This window comes from Pogona vitticeps, chromosome 5 (assembly GCF_051106095.1).
Source record: "Pogona vitticeps strain Pit_001003342236 chromosome 5, PviZW2.1, whole genome shotgun sequence".
In the NCBI taxonomy this organism is placed as follows: domain Eukaryota; kingdom Metazoa; phylum Chordata; class Lepidosauria; order Squamata; family Agamidae; genus Pogona; species Pogona vitticeps.
The window spans coordinates 159,497,303-159,512,767 of NC_135787.1; the positions used below are offsets into that span (position 1 = coordinate 159,497,303).

General features: G+C 40.3%; 1 protein-coding gene and 1 long non-coding RNA gene across 2 annotated transcripts in view; one reads left to right on the forward strand and one right to left on the reverse strand.

Moving 5' to 3' along the window:
* LOC110089003 (solute carrier family 23 member 1) overlaps positions 1-15,465 on the forward strand; it is a 46,340-nt gene that overhangs the window by 15,576 nt on the left and 15,299 nt on the right. Inside the window, exons 2-6 of the mRNA XM_020811715.3 lie at positions 372-450; positions 1,937-2,095; positions 3,949-4,106; positions 12,286-12,445; positions 13,494-13,675. Of these exons, the coding sequence (XP_020667374.3) occupies positions 400-450; positions 1,937-2,095; positions 3,949-4,106; positions 12,286-12,445; positions 13,494-13,675 (710 nt within the window). The 5' untranslated portion in view covers positions 372-399. The remainder of the gene's footprint in view (positions 1-371; positions 451-1,936; positions 2,096-3,948; positions 4,107-12,285; positions 12,446-13,493; positions 13,676-15,465) is intronic.
* Positions 7,346-15,462, reverse strand: LOC144583078 (uncharacterized). Its single transcript, XR_013536665.1, has 2 exons — positions 14,029-15,462; positions 7,346-11,388 (listed from the first exon to the last, which is right to left on the reverse strand). It is a non-coding gene; the product is annotated as an uncharacterized LOC144583078 (long non-coding RNA).

Consider the following 15,465-nt stretch of genomic DNA (forward strand, 5'->3'; position numbering starts at 1 on the left):
AATGACTCTTAGTTATTCAACAAGTGATGTCTTTTAAAGCAAGGGTGAAGTGCTCAGCAGTTTCGCTGAAAATCTGTGACATCCATAGCATTTTTTGCCTTTTTAGTGACTGATTCAGTGCTTTGTCTCAAGCTGAGCCGTTTCAAACCATGTTACTGAATAACTGAGCAGAAACAGGGAGAAAATAATTGCAGCTAGCTGGTAAAGGGGAAAAATTCCTTTGCAGTAATTCTCACATGAATGCTTGAAAATGAATTTGGATTCCTGCAAGTCAGTCTCATGTAGCTTCGCTCCTCGCTGCTTGTTCAGAATTTGAAGCATGGGGTTTGTAATGGCCAACATTTCTTTCCTTTCTCTCTGGCTTTTCAAAGAAGTCCTTGAAGAGACCTGGAAGTGGAGATGACCTCCTCAAACAAAGACCCAAATGGACTGGACAACCCTACGTTTGTAGTAAGTCTGTACTTACTTTTTAAATTCAATGCCAGCAGAATAAACTTAAATATGAGTAGGTAAGTGGAGAGAGAGAGAGAGAGAGAGAGAAGAAGAAGAAGAAGAAGTGGGCCAAGTGAACAACTTTAGGTTGTGTTTACAGTGGGAGGGCGGGTTGCTCGGATTTATTGCAAAATTAGCTGTTTTTTCTGTTGTACGAAAAGAACTGTTAGGGTTCTAATACATTTCTGCCTCTGAGATTGTACCATATTGCCACTTACACTCTCTCCTGCTTTAAATTTGACAAGCAGAAAAGCGGAACTGTGGACTATCTTCCCTGCTCATTATGGCTCACGTAGTCTCTGCTTTAAATATATATATTTATTGAAGTTGCATCTTGAATATGATATTAGCACAGAAATTAAAGTTAGCATTTAAAGATTTTGAATGGTCTTATGGATACTGTACTTCTCTTTCTCATTCCCACCACCCAACACTCTTTACATGCCGTAACAGGTTCTAAGTCTAGAACCCTAGGTATGCATACTTGGGACAGGCTCCCTTCAGTATTCTTGAGGAATACATTTGTTTCGTTCTAATTTTTATGTGAAATTAACAAATGTTGCCACCAGATCAGAATGTTATCAAATGCCAATACTGTAATCTGGACTTTTCTGAAGTGTGTAATCAATCGTGAAACACTCTTGTTCAGGGTTCCAGCCAGCCAACCATGGCCTAATTCAAGAACACTCCATTGCAATCTATTCTCCCATTTCCTCCCCCTGCTCCCCCAATCTAATCATTCAGTACTCTGTGATCCACAAGCCTAATTGGATTATCTGGGGAGAAAGGCCGTTTGTTCAACTCCTTTTCCCTTAGAATTTTTTTGTGCATAATCCTTGGCTTTCTTATAAGCTTGCTGTTCCTCCCTGTTTGGCTCACACAGGCATTTAGCACTCAGTGCCCGTATGTTCTATAAAAGACAGAAATGTTAATGGACATTTCAAATTGAATATTTGGCAGTCTCTCTTTTTTGCCCCTTCCGGTAGGAACTCTATGAAGCAGTTTGCTAGTTTCTTGATTTCACAACAGGGAACCTGTTGGAGAACCGTCGTCAAGTTAGGAGGGTTCATAAGGCCAACACCCAAGTCTATGGTCTGCTCTGAAACCTACCACATATTTTAACATCCATCTCAGATTTCCCTGGTTGTGGCTCTTAGAACTTAGAATAATATAGAGATGGAAAATTTTAAAAGCAGAACTGGGGTGGTGAAAGAGGTGGCTCTCTATAACTTTTCTGAGATGTTTGTTTAGCATGAAATACATTGCCTTGAAGAGAAGGAAAGAGTTAAAAAGTGGGTCAGTTTGAAAGATTTCCCTTAAGAATGGATCCAGATAGTTTCCTTTGGCTTTTTTTCATTCTGTTTCTTTTCATCTTTGGCTAGGTAGCAGCGTAAAGTCCTGTGTTGCCCACACTAACCAGAATGATCTCCTTTGGTTTCTGCAGATTGATGATGGAGAACATTACCAGGACTTCACTGAAGTTGGTGCCACGGTTCTGGATGGTGAAGAAAAACAGAAAGGCCTCAGCAAAGACTGCAGTAGACTCGCTTATAGTGTTACAGATATTCCTCCCTGGTACCTGTGCATTTTCTTGGGAATCCAGGTAAGGCTTGAAAATAATAGTCAGTCAGGAATTCTTGGCAGTTGCGTGCTGTGTGATGAAGTAAACCAAAATATAGCTGAGAAGGAATAAATTTTGAAGGACATAAAGGCAACATATCGGCCAGATGTGTATTGGAACACTAAGCAGTCTAAAAGACAGACATGACTGAGTAGAAGGTAATAGAGTAGACCATCCACAAAGGCTACCCAACATGCATCTGAAGAACCTGACTGAAGTCCATGAAATCTTATGCTAGATAAAACCAGTTAGCCCTAAAGGTGCCGCAGGACTCTGTGTTATTTTTGCTACAGCAGACTAACATAGCTGCTTCCTTCAGAACAGTGTAAAAGTCTTTTCCCCCCTTGTAATACAGCCTTTAGAGATGGGCATGAACCTTGGTTTGGAGGTTCATGCTGGTTTGTACAGTCCATTCCCCTGCCTCCCTGGCCAGTGACCCACACACCAGTTGGAGCACACTTCTCTCCTCTTCTTCAACTGTTTGACCATCCCTGGCAGGAGCCTGGGTTTCCCTGTCCTGCCTCCTTGTCTGAGTGGTCAGGGAGGTTAGAGGGAAGGGAATCGAAAGTTCGTGGCCATCTGTATAAACACCATGGTGCTCCTTTTTAAACCTCTGTAACAAGTCACATCATGAATTATTTTTTAGTACTAACCTTCCAAGCTCTGTATAGTAGCAGCAGAACCGAAGGTAGAGGTGCAGAGATCATGGCTAAGTCAAAAAACATTGTGGTCACATTTTTGTCATTGCTTTTCAATTGTTATTTACCACTATATCCACTGAGCCACGTGCTAAGGATGAAGAAGATGTGACAAATAAATGAGGGGATTTCCTGTATGTCTTCTTTGCTTAAAAAGCAACCAAAGAGGGGTGGGGGTGGGGAGAAATGGGGGCAATTTGCATTGGGACAGTTGTAGTGGAAGTGGTTTCTAGTCATTTCCTCCAATTTAAATCTCTTCCCCTAAAAGGCTATTAGCTGCATAGGGAGGGAAGTGGAGAGATGGATATACTTCAGCAAACTCCCAAACTCACCTTTATGTCCAACAGCATCTTTTGGGGAGAGAGGGTTTAAACCACTGGAATATGTTTAAATATGTCTGGTATAGAGAGAGACATTTTTTCAAGACTGAGTATCCCCAGGCAGAATATGTTTTAGCCATTAGCTTGGTCTCCAGGGACAAGTTACATGATGCATTAGAGACAGAGGTGAGGGTGCCTGTACCTTTAATAATTGTGTGGAGGAGGAAACTTCAGCAGGTGTACCTTTTTCTTCCAATCACAAATATTCATGTAATTTTTTTAAAAAAAATAGGTAAAATTAGTTTTCTTTATAAATTAATTCAAAGTGGCTCGTAAAATCTCTAAACCATGTTAGAATGGTAAATAGAATGGTAAATATAATAACAAATGCAACTGTATTTTAAAGAGTGGTTTTTAAAAAGTTTTAAAACTGGAGGTGTTTGTGTGTGTGTGTGTGTGTGTGTGTGTGTGTGTGTGTGTGTGTGTGTGTGAGAGAGAGAGAGAGAGAGAGAGAGAGATTTAGTTTCAATTAAACTAAATTGAAAGAATAGTAATGATAATTCTGACTTATGGTGACTCTTTCCAGGGTTTTCTAGGTAGAGAATACACAGGTTTTCCATTCTCTTCTTCTGGGGTGTCCCGTGCTAGGTGGAATTAAAATGCCTTAGTAGCATATCTGGCACTTAGAAGGAGTCATCCAGGACTCTCTAGGGCAGTTGTTTCATACTGTGGATGCCATGAGAGGAAAGATTTTGTTCCCTCTGTTGTCATACCTGGTAAACATTACTTGCCTTTTCTCTTTCTTTTTTTTTTGTAGCACTACCTGACTGCACTTGGAGGTCTTGTCGCAATCCCTCTCATCCTTTCCAAAGCACTTTGCCTGGAGCATGATACTTTGGCCCAGAGTCACCTTATCAGCACCATCTTCTTTGTCTCAGGGATCTGTACCCTCCTTCAAGTCCTATTTGGCGTCAGGTAGAAATGGGCTTCTGAAAATATAACAGTACCTTTACAGGAGATCTATTTACTTTTTGGTGAATGAGATAAATGGTGCAAACGAACCCGTTAGAAATGAAGTAAACAGACACAACTTCTGTTAATTTCCATAACTCGGTAAAGGTCATAGAAATCAGAAGATGAGATGGCAATGGAGACGTCTCGGTCACATGTACAGCTGGCATATTGCTTTTCCTGTCTGCCCAGAAGAGCTTTATAATCCTACCAACTGCTATTTAAACATATCCAGAGGTTGGAAAAGTTACTTATTAGTCCCAGCATTCCCCAAATTGGCTAAGGAAATTTAGGACCTAAAAAATTATTATCATAGTTGATCTGTATTCTTTTGAGGATAAATGAACTAAAATGAATTATTTTCCTCTAAAGTATATGTTGATAAGTAGAAGAGTATTACCTAGTTTTGTTCTCACATAATCCTCACTTTCTTCTGTCCTCTTTACCCAGTTTTGTTCTTCACAGCTAATAGTATTCATAAGATCCAGAATTACTTGGTCTTTTTTTCCTCATCTTCAGTAGCTATGCTCCATATGTTATAATCTACCAACGGAAATCTGCCTGGCTCCCTCACTGAGTGTTTTTAAAAGCCATTTAAAAACTTGGCTCTTTAGGCAGGACTTCCCTCCAATTAACTGTTTCGTTTCTTTAATTTCCCATCTTGATAGTGTATATATCCACTCGTTAGTTGCTTGTATTATTAAGTTTTAATAACTATATCACTCTATTGTATTTTATCATTTTTTGTAAGCCGCCCCGAGTTGACTTTGTCTAGAGGGGCGGGGTATAAATCTAAATAAAGTAAAGTAATATATTCGCGAAGGCTTTCACAGCTGGGATCTAATTGTTGTTCTGGGTTTTTCGGGCTCTTTGGCCGTGTTCTGAAGGTTGTTCTTCCTAACGTTTCGCCAGTCTCTGTGGCCGGCATCTTCAGAGGACAGCAACCTGTGCTCTGGTGTAGTTTGGCTTAGGGAGTGCAGTATTTATGGCTGTAAGATAGGCTTTTGTCTTTTTCTGTAGATGGGTGATTAGTGTATATTGTTGTGGGTGTATTGTTGTGCTAAGAAGAAGAGATTATCTGTTCAGGTATATATTGTTGTGCTAAGAAGAAGAGATTATCTGTGGCCAGGTATATATTGGAACCACAAAACGAAGCATCCACACCAGAATCAAAGAACATGAGAGACACTGCAGACTAAAACAACCAGAAAAATCTGCAGTAGCTGGACATGAAATTCTATTTCAAAAAACCGAAATACTGGACAACACCAGCAATCATTACGTCAGACTGCACAGGGAAGCCATTGAAATCCACAAGCACCAGCACAGTTTCAACAAAAAAGAGGAAAGCATGAAGCTCAACAAAACTTGGCTCCCAGCTCTCAAAAATACAACGTGCAAAAGGTCAACGAATGACACCCATCAACTACAGGAACAGATAATCTCTTCTTCTTAGCACAACAATACACCCATAACAATACACACTAATCACCCATCAACAGAAAAAGACAAAGGCCTATCTCACAGCCATAAATACTGTACTCCCAAGCCAACTACACCAGAGCACAGGTTGCTGTCCTCTAAAGATGCCGGCCACAGAGACTGGCGAAACGTTAGAAAGAACAACCTTCAGAACACAGCCAAAGAGCCCAAAAAACCCAGAACAACCACTAACGTAAAGTAAAGTTATAGCAGAACTAATCTAAAGAAACAGCAAGATATTTCATAAACTGACAGGTTCAGGAAGCAGTAATTTATGCAAGCTGCAATTTTCAAGTGGAGACGGAACACTAACTTTTATCAAGCATACATTGAGATGTATCCCGTCTGTAACAAATCTGTAGGCACTTCATATGATCTGGAAGAAGGTAGAGTGGATTGATGGTGTAGCGCATTGGTTAAATTGCAGTACTGCAGCCAAAACTCTGCTCACAATCCAGGTTCAATCCCAAGTAGCTGGCTTGAGATTGACTCAGCCTTCCATCCTCTTGAGGTCAGTAGATTGAGTACCCAACTTGCTGGGCAGGGGCAATGTGTAGCCTCCATAATTAAATTGTAAACTGCCCAGAGAGTGCTTTAAGCACTATAGGGCGGTGTCTAAGCAGAACACTTTGCTTTAGATAATTTCATTACACAGCAGAATACTTGTTCAAATTGTGCTGCAGTTCCATCTCTATTGTATGTACACAGTCATTTGGCCAAACTACTCATTACATCATCTACACTTTTAAAGAGCATGCTTTAACAAGCTACTATTCTTCTGAATAAAAAACAACCATACAGTCCTGAACCAGAACATCTTCCTGATCTGGATTGAAGCCTGTCTGTAGTAAGGAGCACGTGGAGTAGGGGTGGGCAGTGTTTTCCACAAGGAAACTGACAAGATGCTCCAATCTAGACTGGAAGCACACTGCAGATTAGGATCTGGTGGCTGTTTTTTCTTCAGAATAAAATGGCTCATTTAAGTAAGCATGCTTTTCAAAGACAGGTAATGTGACCTCTCTTTCATATTATTAAAATTGACTTCATCCTTCACTGTTTATGGGTCTTAGTGAATAATGAGAGCTTGGAAGAGATAGCAAGTGAGAGGCACTTGAAAATCAAGGAGAAGTCTAAAGCCCTCCTAGCAAGAGAATACAAAATGGTGGAACCCAGGCCACTGGGTTAACAGTACCATATAAATTTACAACCTTTCTCTAATGGAATAATACTAACTTTCGAGAGGTGGGAAGAGATGCAAGTTGGTAAACCGTTGCTTTAAAATTACATTGACTTTTATTTACAATCATTAATGTTTCTTCCTTGTGAACAAGTATGCTAGTGTGCTTGGAGTTATAGTATGCTTGAATCTGGTTCTTCCAGACAGTACAAACATTTCTTTAAAAGTACCAGGTCCTGCATGGTTGGTTTTGTTCATCCCTTGCCTCCAGATGATGCAAGGTTTGGTCCAATATGATCAGTGCCTTTTCACCTGCCTTTCCATTCTTTTGTGTCTACTTTTTGTCTCTACTAGTTAATTTTGTTCTGGAGATAAGTAACGAGACATTTTGAATGGGAGGTTCATTTCTGCATCAGAGGTGATCAGAAGCCTTTAACTAGCTCTTCATTAGCTTTAAAATTGCCATTATGTCCACTAGTACCCCAACCACCACCACCACAAGCTCCAGATAGGATATTCCTGCAGGGGAGCAGGTGTATAAGCATTTTTCACCTAGAATCTCAAAGAGAAGTGATTTATAAAGACATGCAGTGCAAGGCGGACACAGATCCTGATAAGCCCTGCTTTCAGGACCAACTGCAATGAGTTGGATCAAAACGTTTGCCTCCATCTCCATAAGCCTCTGCTGTTTATCCCTAAATGCTCCCAAAATTGTCTGAAAAGCAAAGGTATTTACTGTATTGGTCTCCAGTTAAAACTCAGTGGAAAAGTATAGACCTTCCCAAAGTTAGCTTCCCATGTTATTTTTCTGTCCTTCTACTCGTATCATCTTTAGGAAAGAGTTCCTGAGAGTTCCTGCCTGCAAAGTACACATCAGGAATGCAGGAGACCTTATTAGAGTATCAGTTCATCTAATCCAGTGTTGTCCACTCTGTGTGCCCTGCTGTTCACAGTAGATTTCAAGCATTTCTGGCCAGATTCTTCCCTGGCTGTCTCTGGTACTGCCACAGAATGAACTCCATTCCTAAGCTGTGCAGCATTATTATATGGAAGAAAATGATGCCCTGAGCCTCTCCATCCTTGCAAAGAAAGGCACATGCATAGCCGAATTGTACATGGATTAGTGTGAGTCAAGGAGGGTCAACTATTATGAGACTCTTGAAAGGAACCAGCGTATGTGGTGCTATAAGCGTTTTTGTCCTTCTAAGGCTGAAGGAAACAAAACAAACCATTGCTCAAAGACATGATGTTTGCTTTCTCAACAATGAAGCCTTCAGAACAGGGCACAGATTTTCTTTGTTCCGTGTAAAGCAAGACCTTAATTTATTTAAGAGCATCTCATCTTGCACTCTTTCAGCTCCACAAAGGCCTTTTTGATGTTGCTCTGGTCTGCGATTGTGAGCTGCTCATTTAAATTACCTCAGATAAGCTCTGTTTTCGTTAGGTGGAATGTGCCTACATTTTAGGTGCTGGTAGTCTTTCCGAAAGCCACAAGCAATGGCTCTCAAGTGGGGCATGGACAGGAATTTTGTTTCCCTTCATTTCATAAAGACTGTAACACAATTAGCTAGTTGCTTCATATGTAGGATCGAAAGAGTTGAGATTTTTGCAGTTTGAATGTAGAAGAAACCCAAGAAGATAGATTTCCAAAGAAGTATCCAGAGGTTAAATTTATGCATGTAGGGCAAAGTTCTGAGGTCATCACTCTTAGAAGGCTGGGTTTCAATTCAACCACATTTATGCTGCTGACTTAGAGTTGCCTAGAGTTAGTTAGTTAGTTAGTTAGTTAGTTAGTTAGTTAGTTTAATTATTTGGGGGGCAGTTTTATATCTCTATTACTTGAAAGCATAGCATGGTTCCCCCCTCCATGCTGGGATTTGTTGTACTTACTAAATTTTGCTTACAGATGTGGGAGAAATTTGTTTCAGTTTATTTTTGAAACTTTTACCAAAATTCACAGGTTGCACAATCAGTATGGAAAGAAATAGCAATCTTATATAGTAGGATAGTAGCATGTCGTTACTTTTGTGCAGCCCCTGAGACTTTCTATTTGTGTGACTTGGCACGGGATGAGGATTACAAGTGGTAACTTGGCAACTAGTGGCACTTCATCCCTAGGATTTATGCCATTGCACTTATGTGAGCATAAAGTATCAACAGTATTCTGGCATCTGGCATTGCTATATACTATCAAGTTGGTTCTGACATGGGGACCCTATGAACTAATGACCTTCAGAAGGTCCTATAATGCAGTGATCCCCAACCTTGGGCCTCCAGATGTTCTTGGACTACAACTCCCAGAAGCCTACACCACCACCTCTACTGGCCAGGATTTCTGGGAGTTGAAGTCCAAAAACATCTGGAGGCCCAAGGTTGAGGACCACTGCTATAATGAACAGCTCTGCTCAGGTCTTGCAGCTGAAGGCTGTAGTTTCCTTTACTGGGTGAATCCATCGCATATTCAGCCTTCTCTGTTATAATTACAGTGTATATCAAATGAATATTGTTTATACAGCAAAGAAATAGGAAAAAAGGAGAGATACAAACACACCCAGTATTAACTGTTACATCATTTTATACTTTCTGTTGTGGAAGGAGAAAATAGGGTTTGGAAGATGCAATTAGTTTGTAGATGAATACTGGAAGGTTTTATAAGTTTACAGACAGGAGCAACTTCACAACATTCACGGAGCACATTAGATGTCATTAAAGATCAGTGCTGTAAGGACGTCTTGAAGGTGTGCCAGCACACATCTGACATTGATAGAGGAGGAGAATCTAGGCACAGGCTCACAGCTCAGAAGCAGAACTGTTCTCTATTGTTCCTTCCACCTCCTGTGCCGTTATAGGGTGCACTATCAAGATGCTGGTCACCAAAGTGAAAAGTAGGCAAAGGAGATTTATACCTGGAGAATGAACTTTTTGCTTGCAAAGCATGCCTTCTGCCACTGTGTTGCCACTGTGCCATTTAACCTTAAAATTCCCTAAACATCTGTTCACCCCAGAAGAGAGTTTGTGCCCTCAAAATAGTGACCGGCCCACAATTAAAAGATCAGTAGTCTCACTGTGCCTTTCAGTGGGAAGATGAAAGGACCCATGTTTCTAGCAAAGTTGTGACTTGCATCCCTATCAGACAAGAGGAAGGATTAGATCTTCCTGTTTGGTTATACCTCCTTAGTCACTGATTTCTATTTCTGCTAAGCAAAATAGCAACATCCTTAATTGTAAGGCCAGCTTACAGATGGAAAAGATTGTTTTCCCCCTAGGAATTCCATTTTCCTCCACACCCTACGAATGCTTCAGATGTAACCTTTGATATAAGGAGGAAGCCAATAGAGGCGAATGACTGCCTCAGGCATTTTGTACTATTGCCAGTACAAATAGTGAATCCGTCATGTACAAAATAAAGCATTTTAAACTTTTCCTTTGAGGTTTTGGGTACATCCAGTGCAAGAAAATTTGTTCCTATATCTTGCCAAGGCTTTTTTTTTTAAAAAAAAAATCTTGATCTTGCTATGGGAAGGGCAGCATGGGCATTCATTTAAAAAAGAAACCCAATTAACTAACATGTCAGGAGTATTTCACAGTCATTAAAGTGAAGGAGGATCAGGGGTGTGCTTGTGTACTGACAGATGTTTTTAAAAAGGCAGTGTAAGAATGGGAGGTGAAGATGAAAGAGCATTTTGAAAAATCTGGCTAAGTAGGCGTTCATGCTTAATACACTGTCCTGATTATGTAGAGAAGCAATCCTGGGAGAATGAAGGGAGGGGAAGGTAATCCTTTAGCGTGGTTTCTCTACAGCTTCCCAGGTACATTTACAGTGAAATATGTTATGGATTTTTTATTCATTCTCTGTGTAAATCTGTATTTCAACAAACGGAAACCAACAGGCCTGGCAATTTATTTGTACAGCCCATCTGGTGAAATTAGTACATTAGGAGACTGCAAGAATTGAGCTAGTTCCAAAGGAAGGTAGGAGCAACAAATTCTTTTTATATCTGTTCCTACTCAAGTCGTTGAGCTAATCTCCCTGATGCCCAAATCTAGGTCTCTCATAGAGACTGCACTATATCTTCCATACTCCCCAGCACGTACCACCATCTGGATAGTACCAGATTAGAGAATGTTGTCTTAGGGTTTTCATGCAGGCAAATTCCTCCCGCTGGGTAAAATCTCCTCTTCATGTCATGGGGCAGATTACAGGTTGCATGAGTACTGTGAGTACCAGGGCACATTGAAGCCTTTATTTATCTATTTGTTTGTTTATTTATTTAACTTTTATACCACCCATCTGCCTGCCAGGGCCACTCTGGGCAGTTTACAACTAAAAAAACAGATAAAAATAAGGGAAGACAGTAAACACAATAACAATCAAAATCAAAAGTAAATGAGAAATCAACTAAACATAAACTAGCAATAAAGTAGAAACTAAAAATAATAGGCTAGTTTAAAGGAACGATGGTGGAACAGATAGGATAAAACGCTGAAACTGCTACTGCATCAAGATGTTGAATACTTCAGGAAAGCCTGCTTGAAAAGTCATGTTTTCAATGATCCTTTGACAGCTGTTTCTCTCTTGCAATGTACCTTGGAGGGAATGAAAGTGGCAGTTATGCCTTAGTGCTGGCTAAGTGGTTCTGGAGGGTACCAAGCGGAAAAGGCTAGCATCACCTACAAAGCATATTCTTAAGGCTATTTGTCATCTACAAAGCAAGGAATGTGGGGTGATTGTAGGTGTATTGTACTTTCAGCCATGGTCATCTTCAGGTATGCTTCCTACTGCCTTTTATATGTGGGAAAATGAATACATATGTGATTGATGGTGCACGAGATGATCTACATGTGTATTTTTTCTCCTGCACAGAAGTGTATTTTGTACTAGCATGTTAAAAATGTGTGAATTGATACTGATATTTTGCAAAAGCAAGAATTGAGATGAGGAGGAATGTAATATGGAAGAGGTAGAAATAGAGTGTAATATGGTGTTTTCTTGCACAACATATTGCTGTTTGAGGTTGTCAACACTGGGGGCCTTTAAACTCATGGATCCATTTTTTTTCCATCTTGTACAATATATTTTCTCTACAATATCATTACTTTATCTTTCTTGACTACAAGTCCACTATGATGTATGCAGTCTCTTTCCTCTCACCTTTCATTTCTTTCCTTTCTCTTTTTCTCTCCAGTGGGCCACCTTATGATGAAGACCAGGGGCAGGAATTGTAGAACACTAATGAAGATCAGTGATCCAAGATAGAGTCCCCCATACTGGGAGGGTACCATACTGAGAAAGCTGTAACTATTCCATTCCTTGAGAAGTAGATTTAGATAAAGCTGACTTCAAAGATGAAGGTAGCCGCTGTGTTTGCATTCACATGTTGCCTACCCCATCCAGCAAAGCCCACAAAGTTAATTTGGCTGAGCTTTGTTTTTTCTTCATTTCTCCCCCCCCCCCCAAAAAAAAACAACCTCTTTTCAACACAGGCTCCCTATCCTACAGGGAGGGACATTTGCCTTCTTAACCCCATCACTTGCTATGCTCAGTCTCCCTGGTTGGAAGTGCCCAGCATGGACCCACAATGCCAGTTTGGTGAATACTACATCTCCTGAATTTGTTCACGAGTGGCAAACACGAATGCGAGAGGTAATCTATTGGGAATGCTCTGTGCACTTAGAGGGTTTTCTTTCACGTGGCTTTCAGCAGTGGAATGTTCTACAAGTTTGTGCAGCTTCTGCTTCTTCATAAGATATGTCAGAAATAGTTTCACTTTTGCTCCCAAACCTTCTGTTTATTTGACATAGGGAGAAGATGCCACCTATGCTCTGGCTGAGTTCATATCTGATATCTTGTGGTCCCTTTGGTGGTGGCTTCAGTAATATATAAAGTCCATGATTGTATAGAAGAGGGTGGTGACATGATTATTCCCTGGACTAGTATTGGCTCCATCCAGTGGTGCAGAGCTAAATTTGGAAGAGCAGATGCTCATCAGAACAGTCCCCATAGCCTCTTATCAAGAAAAGTCCACAGATGCAGTCAGCTGGATTAACAGTTGAGAAGCAATGTATTCTCAAAGGCTTTTCACAGCCTGGATCTGATGGTTGTTGTAGGTTTTTCGGGCTGTTCGGCCGTGTTCTGGAGATTTTGGGAAGAAAAACAGCAACTGAGAAGCAGCTCTTTTGAAAAACGATTGGCTCTTAAGTGCCCCTTTAATACTGGGCCACCTTCAAATATTTTGTGTTCAATGGAGATGGCTCAAAACACTATTTCTTTCCCAGCTACTGTGAGAGCTCCAGCTAAGTTCAAAGGAAACAGAGAAGCTTGGAGAGGAGGTACTGGATGATGTTACAATTCCTTTTACTCCCAAATGTCCCAGGGCTTCAACCCTGCACACCCTGGTTCAATTGCACCACTGTTCCCATCCCATCGGGCCTAAGCAGACATTTTGCACTATGCCTCTTGATGTGTTTCACTTCTTTCAAAACTGGGACGTTTTTAAAAGGTTACTATTGCCCTTGTGCCTGCCCAGCTAAGCAGAAGACAAAGTATTAAGAGCAATCAGTCACTTTCATTAAGTGAAGGAAGGGGATTGTCATATTTATTAGAGTGACTAAGGTGACATTTGGCTCCATGAATTTTCTCCTTACAATGAAACCCATTGAAATAATTCATCTTCTATCTTTTGTTTTCCCAGCTGCAAGGAGCAATCATGATTGCTTCCTGCTTTCAAATTTTCATTGGCTTTTCTGGCCTCATTGGATTTCTGATGCGGTTCATTGGCCCTCTGACGATTGCGCCAACAATAACCTTGGTGGCGCTCCCTCTCTTTGCCTCAGCAGGGGATGATGCAGGACAGCACTGGGGCATAGCGGCCATGTAAGTTTCACCACTTCTAATTGACTACCAAAATCTAATGGTTAGATTAGAATCCTTTGTCCGTTCTTCCATGGGTCTAGTCTATAGGCAAAGACAAAATTGGGAAATGACTTTTTGGTTGTTTTCATAAATGTGAGTTAAACCAAGCATGTGCAGAAACAATGCCAAATACAAGTTCAATGGCATAAACTCGGTCTTGTGTACATTACTGAAATGAGAATATCAATAGATTCCAGATAATGCTTGGAAGTGTGCAGAAATTCCTAGTGAAAATAGTTTATTTTGGAAATTATCCAGTCATTTTGCAAAGTAGGGAGAAGGTAGATCAACCAGAAAATATAAAAATTACCTACATCCAGGATGAAATCTCTTTTTCCTGTGTCAGTTGGGAACAAAGCATCTTCCTCTGCATTGTCCATGTCTCCATTTAAATCTACAGAATAAGCACACACAATTGTCATACAGTAACCTCAGCTGTCTCACACACATTTATGTATATGCATTTCAAGCTTAACCCAGAGGCCAATGTAAAAAAACAAAAAACAAATAAGAAATTAAAAGTTTGCAGTCACATAGATTTTCCTCTTTACATGTTCTGCATCTCTTGATTTGACTAAGTGGTAAGTTAATATTGGAGGCACACATAGCAGCACAAGATTTACCTCCTTTTTTGTTTTGTACCCATGTTTGGACAAATTCTTCGTGGCATTAAACAAGCTAAATCTGTTCCTTACCACCAATAGTTTTTAAAATTAGCTTTTCATCGGTTTCCAAGCAGTGGATAACGAAAGGTATGCACTGCTCCCTGCTTAGTGACAAAGCACACTGTTGTTTGTTTTTATCCTGCTTTTATGTCACAAAACATACAAGAGAAGCTCACAGACTGTAAAACAATGACACAAACAATTAAGCATCACAAAAATCATGATATGGTTCTACACGACATTTGCAAAACCAGGAATGTATTAAAACAAGCGAATCTTTTGCCCCTCTCCTGGGGACAAAGTCAGTCATATTGAGTTGAGAGGGACTTGCTCATTGGTAATGGTACAAAGGACCTAAAATAGATGGATCTAAATGCAACTGCTACTTCCCAGTGGGAGTACACTTGGTGAATCAATAGGAATTACGTAAGAGTTGATCTATCATTCAGATATTAATTGGATGTGTCTCAATTAGTTGGGAGTTGGCTGGTTAGCTCAGTGAGTTGGTTACCTGGCTTCAGATAAGAAGTGAGTCAAGAGTCTGATTCCCATTGTGCCTCCTAGGAGAAAAGCCAGCTAGCCTGTATAGATTTGGGTAAGCTATACAGTCTCAGTGCACCCCCAAAAGAAGAGGAGACGACTTTGAAATACTCTGTAGCTAGGAGCCCTTGCAAAGGTCACCATAAGTCCAAATTTACTTGATGGCAAGTAAGAATTACTGTAACATTAGCTGGGAGCAGAGAATTCAGTAGGACAATAGAATTTGGCTCTTCAGAAACTATAAACACTTAGTGTTGTCAAATATGAGTCCATGTTTAGATATTGTATTGGGGTATGTGAGATTTAAAAAATTTGCAAGTAGATTCAGAATGGTTAGGGTCTGATTTCATGGTGTGGAAAACTGGGGTAAGAAAAAGTAGGCATAATAAGAACATCTCTGAATTAAGCATGCATTACAAGCACATAAGCTTGTGGTGCAGATATTAGCATTAGTTCTTGTGTATTAACTTCCAGTTTCAGAAATTCAAATTATCATGGATTATTAAGAGTTCATCCCTTCTCTTCCTTTCTCTTCCTCTGCCATCT